The sequence below is a fragment of the Caloenas nicobarica genome, chromosome 1 (genome assembly GCF_036013445.1).
Source record: "Caloenas nicobarica isolate bCalNic1 chromosome 1, bCalNic1.hap1, whole genome shotgun sequence".
Lineage (NCBI taxonomy): Eukaryota > Metazoa > Chordata > Aves > Columbiformes > Columbidae > Caloenas > Caloenas nicobarica.
This window is the reverse complement of record NC_088245.1, coordinates 182322607-182342803: the sequence shown is the minus strand read 5'-3', so window position 1 is coordinate 182342803 and position 20197 is coordinate 182322607. Positions and strand designations below refer to the sequence as shown.

Below are 20197 nucleotides of genomic sequence, written 5' to 3'. Positions count from 1 at the left end.
TCTGTCAGTTATAGATAGTGAATGTCTTTATGTTCAGAACCATCAGCTTCCTCCATTTTCCATTGCTTTTATTTAATTTTGTGTGTTGTGCGTGCATTTGCTTCCTGTGCAAGACAGGTTGATTTGACTAGTAAGATCAACTTTCTCAATGATCGCCTGCTTTTAAAAACCTCCTTATCGTTTACATTTTTCTGTCTTAATTTTCCCTTGGGCTTTTTTTGATACTCTTCCTCATCATTACTTATCGAACTTGTCTCAAATGTCAACAACTACATATAATCTCTTTTGGAACTGTATTCTATTTGCACACTACAAATCTTGTTAAGCAGTGAACCTTAAGAAATACAGAAAATAACTGGTTGTACTGAGGAACTTCTATTTATAATGGTATTTTAGTAATGACAGCACCAGAACTATATTAATTATTGATAAATTATTTTTTTCCATTCCACAAAAAATGTGAGGTAGAGGAGTCTGGAAGAAGCCAGGTGATTTCTTACTCCACCTTCCTACAGATTTCCAAAGAATGTCCAGCTGATATTTGCCACTGAATACTTCTCTCTGTGTCACAGAACACAGTTAGGAAATACTAATCTTAACAGGGAGGTATTGAGAGTTGAAAAAATAAATGCTTAAAGTGTATTTGCAATCGGTGGGTTAATTTGTTTGAATTGAATCACTTCTTAACATCAGCTAACCTTTAAAGAAAATAAAACCAAATTTCATCTAACAAAATGTAAATTTTAGGCATCACACTTGGAGACAGGTATGTGAAAGTAGTGATCTAGCCATAACATACCTTAATTTCAGGATGTCTTCCCTTCCAGTCAGCTGTCGGAGCTGAGAAGTGACGTAGCCAGTGGTGAGGCTAAACACCTTGTTTTGGCAGCTGTTAGACCCTGCACATATTTCTCAAAGAGTTCATATTCTCCAAGCACTGTCTTCCCAAACATTATATTCAGCTCTTTGCTCACCGAGACTCCACCAAGACCTAGATATTCCTCATAATTCTTATTCTTGATGATTAATTAATGTGAAATATTGACTTATACCTTCCCTGTGAGTGAAAGTAGTTTTCAATAGTGTTAGTCCTGGGTGTGTAAAAATGCTTTGAAATGCAAATCTTTTGCTGAGTAGATCTAGTTGGAGTTAAAACCTGTTTGAGGCTTGACTCTATCAACCAATTTTTTCATTTGATACAAGTGTGCTCCTTGTGTCAAACTAGTTTGTATCAAAAAAGTGTTTATGGATTGCACACTGGTCCAGCATCAGCAATGATCTTGAGATTTGCTTATCACACAGAACATTTGTACAAGGCCCACAGTTCGCAGCATTGGTTGGTTTGTTAGCTTGCACAGAGAGGACAGAAGTACCAAAATAAACTTGAGAACGGTGTGCCTTTGTGTACCTTATTTGAAGTTTCTGCACTTTATAAACTGTATCAATTTCTATTCTGTTTCTTAAAGTTCTTAAACTTGGAAGATCTTGTGAAGCAAAATATGCTTTGGTTTGAATTCTGGCCTTTAAAATTGTTCTGTATTTGCGTGAAATGTTGCCATGACGAATTATTTTGACTGATAGAGGAACATTTCAAAAATGATTGCAAAAATTAAGTAAAAATTTATCTAAGTTTTTTCTGTAGAAGATTTGGATATAGAGATATCGCTGGTTTCAAGGAAACCTGTTAAACATTCACAAATAAGAAGCTTAAGCACATGTGTCTCCCAAGGTATTGAAGTTTTCTTTCCTGTATACTATTGATAGGCAATACTGTGGGAGATGACTCCAACTGTTCTGTACTTATTGATTATCTTCATTTAGGCTGAGTTTGGTCACTCATAAGAGACTCCAACTGTTCTATACTTATTTCTTCATTGTTCCATAAGTTTTTAGTGTTTTACTTCAGATTCATCAGAGATTTAGGGTTTGCAATTTTACTTCTCACATGCCTTTTGCATGTTTTGGTTTTTGGTGGTGTGTGTTTGTTTTTTTTTCTCAGTGTTAGAAACACCCACTGTTTTTTGTTGTTGTGGTGGTTTTGGGGGTTTTTTGCTTTTTTTTTTTTAATTTTAATCTTCACATCAGAGCAGGTCTGTTTTAGCCTACTATCCAAGTGTCTAACTTTGCTCTAAGACCCTTCTAGAATTTTTTTTTATGCCTTGATTAGTTCTGTGTTTACTGTCTTGATCTAATATCAAATAAAAGCTTTTTTTTGTTCCCTTTGACTTATTTTTTGTGTTACTTGCACACCCACTTTAATCTTACCTGACTTCTTCCTCGAAAACCATTTCCCTGCCTCACAGTAGGGAATTTTCAGACTACAGAGGCTCTCTCTTATAGAGAGTGGGCTAATAGTTCAGAAAACTGGAGTCTTCTTTCTTGTCTAGAGAATTCTGTTTACATCTAAGGTATTTCTATTGCATGTTTTGGTCTGAGGAAGGATTTGTTTCTCTTTTATTGCCCCCAAAGTAGTCTTTAATCTTTGAGGTTTTGCGTGAATGAATACTTTCAGTGCCAATACATGCCATTGTAGTGGAATCTGTCGTTCAGACTTCATCTGTCTATCCCATCTTGCACTTGCAGTTCATATTTTGCTTCTTGTGAAACGGTTACATCCTCTTTTTCCTTAAAAAATTCTTTTTCCTTCCCATGCTGGGAATCTTCAAGATCAGTTGCCTTTGGATGACTTTTTTGGATAGCTTTGCTGCCGTGTGGGTTCAGAATAGTGGTTTTCTGCAAATGCATGTCATTCAAGCTCTCTGTTTCTTTGACCGGCTGGATCACCAGTGTATTCTTTGCAGTTTCCATACTGAGACATTACTCATCATTAGATACTTCCGAGTAGTCAGAATTCCTCTTCTTCCTTTTTTCTAATTTTTAAAGTTTGCCTTTTCTCACATGTTTCTAAGCATGCAGAATGTGGCCTGATGATTACGGACTGCCAAACCTCTTCACTTGTTTTTGGTGGCTAGTCTTTTCTTTTTTCTTTCAGCTTGAGTCTGAGGCAACAAGACTGCCTACTGACGTGCTAAGTATCTCACAAACTTTCTGATACTGTATCTTCTCAACGGTTGTCCTTCCAAGCCACAAATATTTTTTTTATTTGCAGCTACCAACTTGGACTTTGCGTAGAGGAAGTTGCTTCTGGCTCCAGCAGAATCACAGAATTATTTAGGTTGGAAAAGACCTTTAAGTGATTAAGTCCAACCATTAACTGCCAAGTCCACCAGTAAACCCTGTCCCTAAGTGCCACATCTCCACATCTTTTGAACACCTCCAGGGATGGTGACCCAACCGCTTCCCTGGGCAGCAGTATGTTTAGTGTGTTGTACATCCATGTCACGCCGCTCAGATTCCATATCCAGCTATCATAATTCTAAATGAAGAACTGCATCAAAGAGATCGGTCTTACTCTAAAAGCCTCAAATGGTTTTCGTGTTTGTTGCTTCTGTCCAGGTATAGTTTAATTACTAAATTAAAGTTCCAGTTCAGCAGCATCTCTGTGGTTACATGTGATGAATTTAAACTGTACAGATTCAGTTAAATGAATTCAAATTTTTAAATTCAGGAAGGATCTGCACAGAGATAGATGATCCTCTTTTGCTGTCCTAGTTTGGGGTCTAAAAGGCCAGCTGCAGAACCCTCAACAACATTTTAGGGACTGGGAAAAAAAAAAAAAAATAGAAAGAAAAAACCCACCACCAGCACTAAAACCCTCAAAAAATCCAAATAAAAAACCACCTTAGAATCTTTAGATTCCCAAGACCTTTGTGTACAAGATCTGCTACTGCTGTTTTCCAAATCTTCCTTGTTTGATACGGAGGCTGCTGGTGCAGATGACCTTGTTTGCTCACAGTTACTTTCTTTTCTTGGTATCTGATTAAGGGATTTTAGTATACAAGCAGTTTGCAGTTTTGTGTATGAGCAGCTTTGGCCCAATCCAAAAGTGCTGTTAACTTCATAAGAATATTACAGTTTACCAATGAACATTAGAGTGAGAACACTTGTAGTTTGTTTCACAGAACCATGACTGGCACATTTCTTAGAATTATAGTTTGAGATACTACTCACTTGGCATTCCTGCCCACTGTTGTTATTTCAACATTTAATGGTATCTGAAGTAGACTCAGCTGTTACAACAAGAATATAGTTTGGTGCAGACCTTTCCTTAAGCACATGTATCTTACATTCATGTTTAAATGTGAAATTTTTGTAGGCTCTTGTTCCAGAATGGGAATTTGTAAAGTAATGAATAGCCGAAGTGTTTGTATGAATGCATCTCAGTTTTCTTTCTAAACTTAAATCGTTGTTGCTGTGAATCCTAGTAGTAATAAAACTACATGCTTTTTAAGAATTATTTTGCATTAGTGACTTCTGTATAAAAAATATTTTTGCTAAGAATTCTAAAGAGTCAGATAATACTCCTTTTTCTCTTGTTTACTCAGCTTTCACTCTGTTAAATAAAATGTCTCTATGAGTTCAGTAATTTCAGTTAGTGGCTTTTTTCTGTATAAACCCCCCTGATATAACTTCCCCTTCCCCAACAAAACAGACTTTTAATGGGATTTTAAAAATTATTTTCATGCTTTCTAAATGCAGCATAAAATAGAGAATATAATTCTTAAAAGATAATTGAGAAGACAAATGTCCTGGTTTTTGTCCTCGATATACCCAGAACATGCTGAAGGTTTTATTTGTACAGGTTGTCCTCAATTTTCATTGTACGATAAGGCTGTGGAGCTAAGTAAACATAATGTTTGATGTTTATTTTTATTGGTAGCCAGATGTTTAAATCTGCAGTTGGTTATAATGACCTGCAGAGACAGGTGATCTATTATTACACATGCTAAAGGCTATCATCCATTTCTCTTATTATTTCAGTCTGTCAGGATAAGACTTGGCAAAGTCACCACATGACATTTTCACTTTACATCTGTCTTTACAGTCAGAATAAGTAGATAATATATGATCTTTTCACTTTGATTTTGAATGTAAAATATATAGGCCATTGAGAATGTGAACAGAGGCATTTGAAGTTAATTGCTTGTGAAATCCTAAGTCCATTTATCTTTAGTGTGCTTCTGGCCCTGTTTTCAGAATGAACAGTTTAAAAAAACAGAAAGCTGTGTTTAATAATTAATTTCTCCCACCCTCTAATTCTGCAGCGTTTTGAGCTTCAAGATTCAAAAAGCCACTTGCATCCTAGAAGGGTTACGAAAGTAGAAAGTGCACATGGGAACAAACCCTTCCAGGCTGATGTAACTGTTCAGATTGGTGATAAAGAAGTGACATTCCAGGTATGAATTTATGTATTCATCAAACTATATGTGGTTTTAGATATCATAACTTGTTTTCATCTCTTTGAGAATTTGACACTTACTCTTGATACTAAAACTCACTAGCATTGAATATTTTTTGGTAGTGGAACACATGATATTTATTAGAAAAACCTTTAGATATTGGAATATTAGATTATGGTTACACAAGATTTTATTTCTAGATAAACTCATACTTTCCTACATGTGATTCATTTAAGTTTCTTGTGTTAAAAGAAAAGCCTCTAAATTTCATATTTTTTTATTGGATTAGAGTAGCAGAGAGGACTTATGATGCTCTTGGTGTTAGATTTCCTTTTTCTCTTAATTAAAAAAATAGTCTGTCTTTGTCTACACTTCAAATAAAATCTAATGAGTCCTTGGTAAAGTTCTGACACAGGATGTTGGGAAAATGGAAGAAAAGTAGTCACATCAAATATGATTAGTTTGATTTTCTTCCAATTAAGTCTATGACCTGCTAGGTGGTGAAATAAGGTCTTATTCAAGAAGCAGACGCTGACCTGAGAATTTGAAGTTAATGTTGAATTTGGAGAGTCTAGAGGGTCTGTAAAGAATGTGAATTAGTGGGAGTCAGAGAGAGATGGTATTGACATTGATGAGACATATCCTCAGAGAGTTGACAAAGTGAAAAGTGGAACAGCAGCAAATGGGAATTTATCAGAAAAGGCTGAGTCTGTAGGGACTTGATTCAGCTCTTTTTTGAGGGGAACATTTTTGCTTTTGTGTGACGTATATTATAGGTGATGTCATCTGAATATACATCTGCGGAATGTCTCTTTGGGAACAGGAGGGCATAAGGAGTCTGCAGATGAAACAGTTCCCAGACTAGAACGGGAAGTGGGGAATGATTGAAACTCTCCAAACTTCTGGTCAAAGTAGCTCCTTCAGATTTTCGCAGTACAGATTGCTCTTCTCTTCCATGTTTCTCTGTGGACTGATAAATATTGGTGATTTTTTATTTTGTCTCTAGCATGAACAGCCTCAAGTTCTTTGCAGACACCAGTGCTGTAATTGAATTGATTCACCTTTTTTTCATGAAGAGTGGGCAAAGGAGGTGTGAAGGAGGTTGTCTATTAGAAGTTACATGATTAATGTTTTTTAAGTGAAAGATTTAGGTTTGATGGATGACAATCATCAGTAAAATATTACCATAGTTTTGGAGAAGTGTAACCCAGTCCACAGAAAGCCTTGAGTTATCACAGTATAGCGTATTTAGCATCTTGATTTTTTAAAATTTTTTTCTTCTTTTTCGTATAGGTTCCAGCTGGGACTGGGCTGTTAAAAAAGCATCCTCGATCGGATACTTTCATAAGGACTTCCAGCCATAATCAGCTGTTGGCAGAAATTATGCAATCCCATATGGTTAAAGATATGTGTTTGATTGGAGGAAAAGTAAGATTTTAAATTTCTTTTTCTCCCTCCTTACCCATGTTCCTTAGCATGTTATCTAGTTCTTATTTTTTTTTTACTCATTAGGGCTGTGGCAAAACAGTTATTGCTAAAGAGTTTGCTGATATGCTGGGATACAGCATAGAACCTATCATGCTGTACCAGGTAAGTAAACTATCTGCTGATGATAGCACTTTAAATATAATCCAAAATATAATATACAGAGGTCAATTCTTTGTGTAACAATTTTCTCTAAGTGATTTTAAAGCTGCAGATGTGTTCGCATACAGCTGCAGGTTTTGAAATCACTGCCTATCATCTATATGGGTTAAGAGAATAAAGGATAGCGAAGTTTTCTGGTCATTTTAGAGCATTTTTTACTCTCTCTGTTAGAACGCTCATCTGAAATATCTTCTTATTGATGATCTAAACAAATGGAATACCGTGCAGCAGTATAGAAAGTACGATGTTACTACATATAAACTAGCCCTGATCCTGCTTTGCTTTGATTTTATTGACTTCATTTTGAATGTAAAAGAGAAGTGATCTCAATAAAATGTAAGGAGAATCATTTAACACACTCGTCTTTCTCCTAGCTGCAGAGAATTGACAACTCATTCTGTGATTTGGCATAACGGAGTGTCATAAAGAAAAGTTGGTCTTTTTTGTCTTGTGTTTGGTTTTTTTTTTCCTTTTGGAAGGATGTTTCCTGCCTTTAGGTCAGTGTGACCCCTTGTAATTCATGGATGTTGAATGCCTCCGGAAGACCTTTTGTCTTGCCTTTTTTTTTGTTTGTCTATATGCTATTTAATGTCATAATGGAATTCTCCATTATCAACACTATTTTTTTTTGTTATTATGGAAGACAGTTTCTTTATTGTATGGAGAATACATAATGCGGTTTATGTTTCTGGGGAATTTTTGTAAAGTTGTGTCTCATGTTCTGTTGGATTAATCTTTTTCTTTTGTTGTTTTGCTGTGTTTCTTCTGTCAAGTTCACCTAATATTCTCTTACATGTTTATTTTTCCTGATGCCTGATGCGTGGAATCTTAGACAATATTATAAATTCTCTGCCTTTTTTTACATATCTGTTTAGCGTAATGATTACAGTTGTGGTGGGACTATTGCAGTAGAGATTAGAAGATAAGGTTCCATGTTCAAAAATATTGCATGCTAGAAATATAAAATGAGGCCTGGTGTTTAAATGTAATATATGCATATTACATTCAAGGAATATTAACTTCATTATTCGTAGGTGCTATAACAAGCAGATAGTAATCTTTTGCCCTTAGCCTAATTGTAGGTAATTTATTTATGTTGTATCTTAGTACAGATGTGGCTTTAAAGATAAATTTGGGACAAAGTGTGCATTAACACTGAGATGCACGGGCTGTTGACATGGTTGCCTTAGAATGGCAGTCGTGGGGTAAAATGACAAGAAGAAGGAACTGGAGAAATCATAAGGGTGTCCATGGGCTTTGAAGGTGGTGGCAAGCTGCATTTTTGATGAGCTACAGGAAGACATTTACAGTAATTGAAAAATTCAGGGCAGAGTGAATGGTTTTACTGAATAAAATGTAAATTTTTGTATTTAAAAAGGTTAACATAGAAGTAGTAGTAATGGTTCCAGGAAGGAAGGACATGTTGAATAATAAGAGAGTTGAGGTTTAGGAGCTGTCAGTTGTCTCAGGAATATGGTGAACATGGCACAGTGAGGCTGCTGTACATTTAGGGGTTTTCCCTTTGAATTCATCCAGACAGTGCTTCAGGCTTTCTCACAGCACTAGAGATTTTTTTGAAGACCCCAGGTTCTGTCATGCTTAGTAGTGATCTCCCATAGCCAGTGATCACTCAGGACATGTTTGGAAAGAATTATCAGTCTTAGGTCTCAATACACTCTAACCTCATGACATAAACTGAAAAATTACAAGACTAAAAAGTAGAATTAATTAATTTGCTAGCTTTTCACAGTAGGGTTCACACATGTAAGTTTTTCTCCATAACCTTGAGGAATGAAAACACTCTCAAATAAAATATGAAGTCAGGAGTCTCCCATGACCTTGTGAGTCAAAACACACCAAGTATCACAGGATTTACAGTTGTAAGTGATAATTGGCAGTGCTGCGGGGGAACATTAGCATCAGATTTAATGCAATACATTGGTCTCTTTCTTCTATCCTTTTGCTTATTTAAATTTTTCCCAGGCAGCATGGAGACCTCCAAAGGAAGAAATGGCAGTGGCAGCTGATTTGGAAGTGCAATGACATGCGGGGAGAGAGACCCTGACAGAAATGGGTGGTGAGGTTGGAGGGTTGAAACACACAAAAAGTGAGAGAAAATAGAAAAGATGAATATTACTGATGACGACAAAAGAAAGACAGTCCATTTTCTGTTTTCCTGTGCTATTGAGAACCTCCCAGACAGGATCCCACTACTTTTCCTTCCCCTGTGTGGCTCCAGCTGATAAAGGCACAGACTCTGAAACCGTGCCTGCATAGATGGAGTCAGAGAGATCACTTGTGCCCTTTTCTTACACTTAAATGTGGCCAGATATGAGCAGATTTGGGTTCCAAAGCTACATAGCTTCATCAACGCAATGTTATGTTCATACTAATATACCTGTATTCCCAGCAGCACCTATTGCCTTCTGTACAGCGGTATATATAATATAGGCATGTAGTTTCTGAACCAGAACTGTGTCCAGCTAGCCTGCATACTTCTCTCTGCACTTGTCACTCTAAACGTATTTTAAAATCATCCCAGGAAAATAACTTTTGCAACTTGCCAAACCTGCTTAAGGACAGGCACACCCTAACCCTTGTTTTGCTGTGCACAATATGGTATTGGGCACTCACCAGCAAAATTAGACAATTATTTGGTTAAAAACATGACCACTGTTTTTCAACATTCTACCTTTAATTAGCTTTGCTGAATAGGAGCAGAAAAAAAAGCTGACAATGAAAGTAGTTATTCAGTAAACATCTTTCTTTCAGAGGGATCTGTGATTCCTACAGAAATAAAATCTCGGCCGAGGGTTTGACATTTCCCACTGAAGTGAACGTTTCCTTTGGCATCACCAGGGTTTGTTCCAAGTTCAAGGAGCAGAGGGTTTTTATAGAGAGGCTTTTTGGTAATATCAAACAGTATTGCTAAGGCAAATAAATGACTCTGAGCTATGAATTCCTATGTAGACAAGTCTATGTAAAATCCACATGTTTATCTATACATATAGATATTTTCTACGTACATCTTACATAATCTTAAAAGTTTTTACAGGAAGCAATGACTGAATGTCGCTGAGCTATACATCTGATAAATTTTAAGATCGCATTTGTTTTTCTTAAAATATGCGATAACATATCAGAGGCTTTGCATAGCAAAGCAATAAGATAATTTAATAAGAGAACAAATGTTACATGTTTTAATTCATACAGTAATTCAGCAATGAAGGTTATGAGAAGTTTGATAATGCTGTAAATTCAGCAGATATTTCTACTTTGGTTCAAAAAAGTAGCTTTTTGATTTTTTTTGAGAGACACACCATATTGTCCTAAATCCATTTCTAAAATTAAGGAGGCTTTTGTTTGTCCTATGATTCATTTTTATTTTCCAATAATTTCTGCAGGCATAAAAATAAGTAATGGGGCACTTATGCTTGGTCTGAAGCAATAGCACTGTTTTTCTTCAGGGTCTGTGAAGAAATGAATTATTAGATTTTTATATAAATATAATGTTTACTTCTATTTTTAATATTTGCTTCATCATTCCTTCCATCTGAACTTGATTTAAGGGCTTGAATAGTGTGAAAAGACGTAGTTCTTTATATTGGCTTCACAGGAAAAAAACTCTAAAAGCTTTTATGTTGTGAGATGAAAATAAAATCTACCTAAACCAAGGGTTCCCAAACCTTTGAGCACATAGATCATCTCTGACAGTAACAGCTGGCTCAGAGAACAGTTTCTGTCTCGTTTGTGATATCTGACGGCATTATATGGATTTCTCATTGCACATAATTCCATGTAGGCAAATTGCTGACAAAGGAAAATAATCCTCATTAGGAAAGGCTTGTTTTTAAGTTGTCTCTTAATGCTGTTAAGCAACAGCAAATGAGAAGCAGCAGCCAGGTGGTTCTTTGTGGGCTGTAGTTAGGGAACTTATGGTTTAAATTGTTTAAAATAAAACATTTTCTCCCCTCAGAGTTTCAGGGGACCAAAAAAATCAATATTCAAAGTGATGTTATAACAGTTTTCCAGCAACTTGTTCCTTTTCTTCCTCAGCAAACCCAGTTTTTTAAGCACATCACTAGTGTTTGTGTACTATGATGGTTTTGTTTCTAGGATTTCTTTTTTTTTCTTTTTTTTTTTTTTTTTTTGCATGACCTCATAATTTTTCTTTACAAATTCCTTCCAATTTTTTATTTGAGAAACACTAACAAAATGTGAGTCCAAATTGGCATGAAAAGCAGGAAACATAGATTTTTTCACTTCATAATTGCCAAGAACATGATTAGCACTGTTAGCCATGAAAAATGGCAAGTTTGGAGGCTTGTATTGCTATAGCTGCTAAAGGGAGTGAAATACAAGTTATCCTACTTGTTTTCTCTCCTGAATGTCTTTTTTTCCTGCATACGAGATATTTTAGAAGATAAACTGCGATGTAAAACACGTAAGTTACGATTACTGTTACAAATTAAAATAAGCATTTTGTTTCATAAGGCAATACAATGTAGCCATTGATTTGCCCAAAACAAGGGGAAAAACAATTAAACCATATACCTCTATCATATCCCCTCCAAAAGGAAGGATTTTTAGTGTGTTATAATACTATAGCTCATGAAGTTATATTTTTAATATGTAGTAAAAATTAGTTTAGACTAAATAAATAGAAACAATGAATCACTGGGCAGGTACTTGGCCATAAAACAAATCCCTTAGAGAAACTGTGATGGTTAGCAAATGATACTTCTTTTTGATGCACCACTAAATTGTATCTGATTCAACCATTTAAATTACGTTATAAATATTAATTGTATATTTCAGAAAATATCTTGCAGCGAAATACTCTTCTGAGTTTATCTCCAGAAAATTAATGCATGGTTCTCGAGTCATTGTTGGAATTACAGATGGACATTCTGTATAGCATACTAGGTTCCCAATCAATTCATACTCTATCTTATTTCATTTTTCTAGAGGTGAATTGTCAGAGGTGTGTTAGTTGAATATTCAGTTATACAGCATTTGCACCAGCTGCCGAATGCACACTTCTGATGCAAGCCCTAAAAACACTTACATTTTTCTCTGGCTTTGATAAAAATGTTTCCCATTCTGGTTTTAGTCTAATTCATTAATAAAATAGAAAAGACCAAACACAGCAGTAAAAAAAAAAAAAAAGACAACAACAAAAGACACACACACAACCAAAATAACCCACAACAACAACAAAGCAAGCAGAAATACAACAATAAAAATACAGTCTGGCTTTGTGGATTTTGGTGCAAGACTTTAAATTATACAAATGTGGAAGCACCGAAGGAACCAGACTTTGTCTTGTTATTTTAAGGCTTTTAAGGAAACGTTGAAAGAGGAAATGATTCAGGCCGTATGAGGTAATGTGTTCTATTTTTATTCTTTAAAGTTCAAAGGGTTTATAGTTGTGAAAAGGACATATGCAAAAGCCACAGCTACAATAGAAAATATTTTTCTCGTCTGATTTTAGGTTGTGTTCACGGCACAGCCTGAGGAAGGAATTTTGTCTTCCAAGTCACAAAATGGCCGTAATGTCTTTGTTGCTCTAGAGCTTACCTGCTATAGTGGAGCATCTAAAATATGTGTCCTAGAGTTTTGTCTTTGCTTTGGATTTCTCTTTAAGTATTATCTTGTGACATGCTATATACTTTTGATATTTTGTGCGTTACTGGCTTCTTCCTTATTCTGTCCTTTCTCCTCTGACTCTCCCACTGTGTTTTCCTGCTGAGAGGCAGAATGTCCTGCTGGTTTGTGTTTAAGACTTATGGTCAAATCTCTGCTCTTTCAGGTGACTTCTTCTATATGAAATGAATGACTCGTGTTTGTTCCAGGTGTAAATTGCTGCCCCCTTCTGTACACAAAGCTGTGTATAAGTCGTCATGTGTTTGCATTACATTTAAGAGGGGGGGAAAAAAGGGCTTTTGTTCTAGTTTCAAAGTGGTGATATTGGCAAGTCTAGAACTTCCAAAGACTATTTAACATTGTGTGTAGATTTGTGTGTATGTGCATTTCTAATACTGTTTGGAAAAGTAATTGAAGACTTCGTGCTAATCTTCGGGTATATCCTCAGCAAAAACAGAACGCAGTTTTAAAATGAGAAAGCACTTGTAGATGAATAAAATACAGCATAAATATATTCTTTTGATGAATTGATGCTCACAGGATATGACGGCGAGAGATTTGCTACAGCAAAGGTACACTCTTCCTAACGGAGACACTGCCTGGAGACCATCGCCACTTGTTACTGCCGCCCTGGAAGGAAAGCTTGCTATTCTCGATGGCATTCATCGAATTAACCCCGGCACCCTGGCTGTGCTTCAAAGGTCAGGTTGTGAGCACGGATAACTTGGGTGCGCATGATCTGTTCATTGAGTGCATGAATACTGATAAATTAAGTTTCTTCTTGTGAATGTGAGGTTATAACTTTAAGAATACTGTAAAAATCGAACAGCATTGGCGTTTCAGAGAATGTGTAATGTTCAGTCTTTACATACTTAAAAGCTGAAGCAATTCTTTAATGTTTTTTATGTCTATGATAATACAGGAAACTTCAGCTCTTTGTACATATGGCATTTAAGTCTGAATTGAAGAATGAGCTAGCTTTTACCGTAAACTTATGAAATCTAAAAATTAGTAATATTTGCACCATGATTAGAAAAGGCAAGATGTGAGAAAATGATTGAAATACTTTTAATGCAGTCTGCCTCTAAATAAAATGTGATCATTACATTTTTATGTAAAAGCATACTTTCTGGTAATTGCAAAGAACTCTCTCTAAACATTATTCCATAAGTCACGAAAAAGAAATTAAACTTTCCAAAGTAGACGTTGTAGTAGCAGATAATATTTTACTAATAATCTCTAGTGTCAGGTCAAATTTTTCTGCTGTTTCATGTGCCTGCATCGTACACTGCCTTTCATAAACTTAAAGGACATCACCAGCTTTAAAAGCGGATTGTAGCAAAAACATTTTGTGCCTTCTTTTACTATATATGTACACACACAGAGGACAGAAGAGATAATTATGCTTGCCTGTTTTTTATCTTTTTACCTTTTTCTTCTGACATGGGCATGTATTATATAATCAATTTCGACATAAAAAAATAGAAGCTGGGTCTGTGTGTATATTCATTGTTAAATCCAACTGAATGTTACTTCAAAAAACAGAACAGAATTGGTTTTGGAATTTTTTTTGTTACCATATCTGTTTGAACTATGTTGACTAACTGACTTTGTGCTGAAACTGTTTACTTATGCTAATTATTTCACCTCCACGACTGGATGCATCTTAAATTGGTATACCTTTTTCTCTTTACTATGCCGCGCGTCGACTGAGGTAGCTTTTAAAAAAAGTACTAGTTGAAATAAGTGGTTTTAAAAGTAATCAAAGGTTAGATAAAGCTTATTCTTTATTTTCAAACAGACTAATACATGACAGAGAACTCACTCTCTATGATGGCACCAGATTATTAAGGGAAGACAGATATCAAAACTTAAAAGAAGAATTACAGATCTCTGATGAGAAACTACAGGAAAGGTAAAGTGTCAGCTGTAACTATAGAATGTATACAGTATTTCATCTTCTAAAGAGCTTAAACTCCTTTTTTTTCTGTTTTGCAAAAACATCATGCAAAATGCTTCTCTCTTAAATTGATACCTTCTAATCACCAAGAGAAACATATTTTAAACATCAGTTTCCTCATGAACTTTTTTCTTTTTGTGGCATGAGAAAATTATATCCTGTTTAGAGCGCTCAATCTAAAAGGAAGACATTCCATATCCTTTAACATAAGGGATTAGAAATTGAAGAGGAATTGTAAGTACATAAAAACATAGATCTAAATGTATATAATATTTAATTTTGGAATGGTTTATTAAGAGTGTTGGGAAATAAATCTACATTGAATTTAAATACAACTTGTTAATTTCTTTTGGCTCATTAGCTAGAAAGCTGGTATTTAATTTACAATTAATATGGGGCAGGAAATCCTAAGGATGGGCTGGGACCCATTATGCTGATTCTTTTTGTTTGTTCACTTCCACCTGTCCGCTAGAAACATTCCACAGATAGAAGCATTTTTGAGTCCTCTGATGGCCGTACTTGATACACGGTCAAACACTGCTGAGCAATTTTAGTTAATAGGAGGGGATTGTTGACTGTATGTCAAAACGAATGCAACCTAATATTCAGTAATATATAAGGATCTAAACATACTGTGATTACTTAAGATATTTTAAGGCTGTAATCTCTGAAAAAGCAGTTGAAGTCTTACGGCAAATATCCGTGCTCAGGCTTAACGCTGCAGGGTGTGCATGTGCCGAAACTCTGAAGAGACCTTATCAGTTGTAGTAGGGATGTGTTCATGATGTGTCACCTCATTTCTCTCAGTTGTCTCACTTAATACCATTTTGTTCGTTGACATTCATAGTCTACCCTTTAGAAAAGCTGTTTTACTGCCCGATTGTTATTTCTGGCTCCCTTTTGATCCAAAATATTGTTCTTTAAAAAAAACCCAAACAAACCAAAACCAAACAAACCAAAACCCACCACCACCAACAAAACAGAACAAATTAAACTTCAAGTCTTCCACAGCATTTATTTTTATTTTTTGTAGGTATATTTTAATCTAAGCCTACTTACTGCAAATTGCGTTCATGCTGCTCAGGCCATACACCCAGCTAGGTGGGCATTTCCTGCATTTGTTTTATTTGACTGAAGAAGTACGTATCAGGGAAGTGTTCTGTTTATCAGGATTTTAAGCCTTAACTTGGAAAAGAGAAGTAAAAAAGGTCCACGAGTCCATCTTGGATGGAATTCCAACTTTGCCTTGGACTTTGTCTTTCAAAACAGGTGTAGTCATTGTGTGTCTCCTCATCCCAGCTCCGTGTCCATGTTCTCGTCAAAGGTGCTTTGTTTTGAGCAGAATGGCAGTGGCTGTGCTGTTTTGCTGATTGCGTGGTACCCTTTGGTTCATGCCAATATACTCCAAAAACCTGGAGAATTCATAAGATCGTAGAATCATTTCAGTTGGAAGAGACCATCAGGATCATCAAGTCCAAGCATAACCTAACTCTAGTTCTAAACCATGTTTCTAAGAACCTCATCTATGTGTCTTTTAAACACCTCCAGGGATGGTGACTCCACCACTTCCCTGGGCAGCCTGTTCCAATGCCTCACAACCCTTTCCGTGAAGAATTTTTTCCTAATATCCAGTCTAAACCTCCCTGGCGCAGCTTGAGGCCATTCATCACGCGTTCATCTTCAGTACTGCCCCTCTTCCTGCAGCACATCTTTCTCACAAGATTAGAGCTTCACATCTGGATTCCATGTCTCCCTGTCTCTCCTAATTGTGGCTGTTTTGGCACTGGACTCCCTTACAACCTTCATTATCTGTTAGACCACTAGAACTGGCCACACTGTCTTTAATGGCTGTTGTGCAGACTCACCTTCTCCTTGGGCCACCTCCGTACACACTGTCCTTCTCTTTGGTGTCATTCGCTCCCCTGTTGGTTCCGCTGTTCAGTGCTAATTGTGCATTGCTTTAGACTGCTTTGGAGGCCCTGGAAGTCTTTGACTTTCCTCAGAAAGGTGCCCCTTTCCCTCAGATCACAACGTACTGCTTTTATCTAGCCACCTTAATATTTTGAAAGAGAACTTACTGTGAATTGTTAAGCCCTAATTGATCTACTTGACTGACAGCTTTCCCTCTCTGATCCATAAATGCAGGGTGTCTGTTGCCTTCGGAATACATTTCTGACAAGTACGTGATCTTAAAAACAAACAAACAAACGAGCAGAAACGCCACTATATCGGTATTTTTGCATCTGGAAGCTCAATGTGACCATTTAGCACCATCTTGGATACATAATGGACACAACAGTGATTCGCTGAAAGTGCATGGCAGAGTTTTAAATGTCTAAGCAGTCAGACAGGGCCTAAATGAAGTAGCTGAAAATAGTCATAAACAGAGGCGATACAAGATCAAGAGAAAAAGGAGTATTTCTGAAGGACGAGAACTTGAAAGAAAGAAGCCAAAGCCTTATTGGGAAACCATTAGATTAGGAGAGGGCAGGCCCATCCCCAAGATTTCAGAAAAAGCAATAGCTGGAGACTGGAAGGCAGCTGTGATGGAGAAGAACTGACACCTTACTGCCATATATAAGACAAACTGAGAACATGGCATACATACTTTTTAAAAATTTTTTTACTTCCCTCCCCCCACTATTCAGGTCAGTTTTGCTGTGCGTAAGTGTTCTTGACTGTAGCAACTGTAAGTAGTATAGTTTGCAGTTTCTGTCTTCTGTGCTACTTCTAATCATTCATAAATACAAAATAACTCACTGTTGCTCTCTGTTCTCTTAATTTAAGACTCACTAATGAGGTGGCCAGATGTTGTTGTAAGTTACATAAGTAGAAATATGTCTTTCATAATGGAAAAGAACAACTGATAATGTTTTTCAGTAGACTAGTTGGACTCGTGACTGGAATTTTAAAACATAATTTCCATTTAAATCTATTTTAGGGAAAAGGAATACTATTCCTAAGCAATGAGCCAAAACTTCTGTAAACATTGTTTTTTAGACTGTGTTTGTAAGAGGATTTGAGACACCTAAAGATTATTCTCATTTCTAAGAAGGGAAAAAACTGAGATATCAATGGAAAAGTTTTAGAGGATCTCTTCGGACAAGACAGACGCATATTGTACTAAGTTTTCATGCTCCTATATGAAAATACTTGATAGTAAAAAAAAAAAAAAGTCTTTTTTTCACAGTTTTAGGGCCTTGAATTTTTAGTACTCCAACAATAACAATATGCATAGTAGAATAGAAGGAAAGTACACAAAATCCATCACTTAATTTCAAACCCTGATAAGTCAAATGTGGGAGGTTTTTGAATAAAGGGATGGTATTTCAGATCACACTGTGGTCTAAAGAAATCACATGCCTCTGTATATGAATGTAAACAGTATTACAGTAGAGAATGTGAATATGCTTAAACCATGGCAGTGTTATTAGCAGTGCTGGACAAAGAGGAAAGTATTGTTTGGTTTTCAGATAGTTTTCAAGTTTTGCAGGTTAGAATGCTATTATTCATAAATTGGACAACTTAATTTAAAAGTTTTATTACCTTTGTAAGAGCTAATAAAATATATTCTTCTTTTAAATTATGTTGATTATTGTCATCGAGTTATATGTTCACTGTTATTTCAGTACATTTCTACATCTGTCATGTCTACTAGCATTTTTCTGAGAAGGGCTTCAGCCTGGTGGGTGTGATAGCTCTGTCAGGACTGACAAGTGCAAACAGCACGTTTGCCTTTGTGAGATTTTGGGATACTCCTTGGCCTGCTGAAAGCCCGTAATCAACAGGGTAACTAGCGGTGGGCACAAATTACTTTCTCCTCTATTCTCTCCTGTGCCAGTTTGGCTGCGGAGTTAAGTTGCAAACAGTCACCCTAAGATGACATTCACTCATTTGAGAAAACTAAGTGATTCTGTTTGTGAGTTTGAGAAGAAAAACAACAACAACCAACCAAACAAAAACAAACAAAAAGCCAACCAACCAAACAAAAAAACCCTGCCTCTGAGAAAATGACAGATGGTCCTGAAAGATCTTTTTCGTAGAAGGAAATTATAGCTGCTGATTCCTTATTCATGTCATGATTGTATGATTCATTTTCCTGAGCAGGTTCAGAGGTTGAGAAAGCACATGTAAGTACTGTGCATATCCAAGACTTCTGCATAGAATTTCGCTTGTAATCATCCATTACTTCACTGTGACAGATACCGTAAAGGTAGCACATAGCCCTTACAAGATGAGCAGAGTCTTGGTTTATCTTATTATGCCATTTTTTAACCTGTTTGTGTGGATATCCCCCCCACAGCACACACACACGCATGCAGGTGATAAGACCTTGGTGTGGTGAGCAGAAAGGTAGCTATTACAAGAACATCTAGAAGCAGGTATATAATAGGATTGTTCAAAAGCTAAAAGAAGTCACTCATAATGCATGGGTTGTTTTAATGCCCTGTAGACGATGGGTTATTTTCCATGAGATTAGGTTGAAAGGGAACACGGAGTAGATGAGACAAATACAAAATGTGGCAAGGAGTGAATTTAGCAAGCAATAAGAGTTTTTAATTGCTTACATTTTCGAACTTTTACTTAATATTTTGTTGTTTGCAGGGTTTTTTTTCCAGTTTAGTGAATTTTCGGATAAAGTAATCTGTTAATTTTAGACAGTGGTGAAATATAATAAAAACAGGAAGAAAACAATAGGTCATTGTGGTCCTAGTATTATAATGATTCCCAACTCAAAAAAATTGATAGAAAATGAGATTTATTAAGTCATGTTACAAGAAGAGACAACCACAGGTAGTTTGGTTTTGCAAGGTGGCATTGGGAATGCCATTCTGCACATTTTTTTTTTTTAATAGGAGAAGCTTCAATTACTCAGCACCATGTGTCAATAACAAGATGATCTTATCCTAAATTCACCCTGAACAGACTGTGTTCTGATCTTCCTCTTGAGAGTGTGGCAGTAATCCTTGGTTGGAATTAAACACTGGTGACAAAAGAAGGACACACATATTATTAGGAGAGTGTTCTGCTATCTGTGTTGTCAGTAAACATTTAGCAGAGAGGAGGAGAGAGATTCTTTGTATGAATCAGCCAACACCAAATCTTCCTACTGTGTTTGAGGCTCATTAATTTAAAAGGTGTCAAGTTTTTAACAAGATACACTTGCTGGGCCTTGATCTGCAACGAACACAGGATGTCAATGACTTATTTTTTTATAAAATATAGCTCCATATAGGAGCTCCATATTATATCCCTTTGGAGACTTCATCTGTAACACGATGAAACAACTTTGAAACTCTTCAGTTCTGCTGGTGGAAGCTTTGAGCACACTGCAGGATTGAGTCATTTGTTGTCGTAATGCATTTAGCCTGAGATTTTCAACATCGCAAACATCAGTCCAAACAATAGGCTTTTGAAGTAGCCAAATAGTTTTATTCTTGTTTACAAACTGGAAACCTACAGCAGTGGTGTTACGGTGTTTCCAAGTCCAGAGAGTATGTCAGTGACTTGAACTGATATCACCAAGTTTGCTTGCCCGGACTTGGCATCTCTCCTCCTGCTTCTCCCCATGCCCTCCCTGGCTGTCTCCAATGTGCCCTTCAAGTTTGGTGGTGACATGGCGGTGGTACAAGAGAAACGTGTT

The 20197-nt window shown here is 36.3% G+C and overlaps 1 protein-coding gene across 2 annotated transcripts in view; it reads left to right on the top strand.

Moving 5' to 3' along the window:
- Window positions 1-20197, top strand: part of VWA8 (von Willebrand factor A domain containing 8) — a 194707-nt gene that overhangs the window by 45518 nt on the left and 128992 nt on the right. For both annotated transcript variants that reach the window (XM_065630544.1, XM_065630535.1), the window contains exons 10-14: window positions 5166-5297; window positions 6594-6728; window positions 6813-6890; window positions 13134-13294; window positions 14395-14508. In XM_065630544.1, the coding sequence (XP_065486616.1) occupies window positions 5166-5297; window positions 6594-6728; window positions 6813-6890; window positions 13134-13294; window positions 14395-14508 (620 nt within the window). The remainder of the gene's footprint in view (window positions 1-5165; window positions 5298-6593; window positions 6729-6812; window positions 6891-13133; window positions 13295-14394; window positions 14509-20197) is intronic.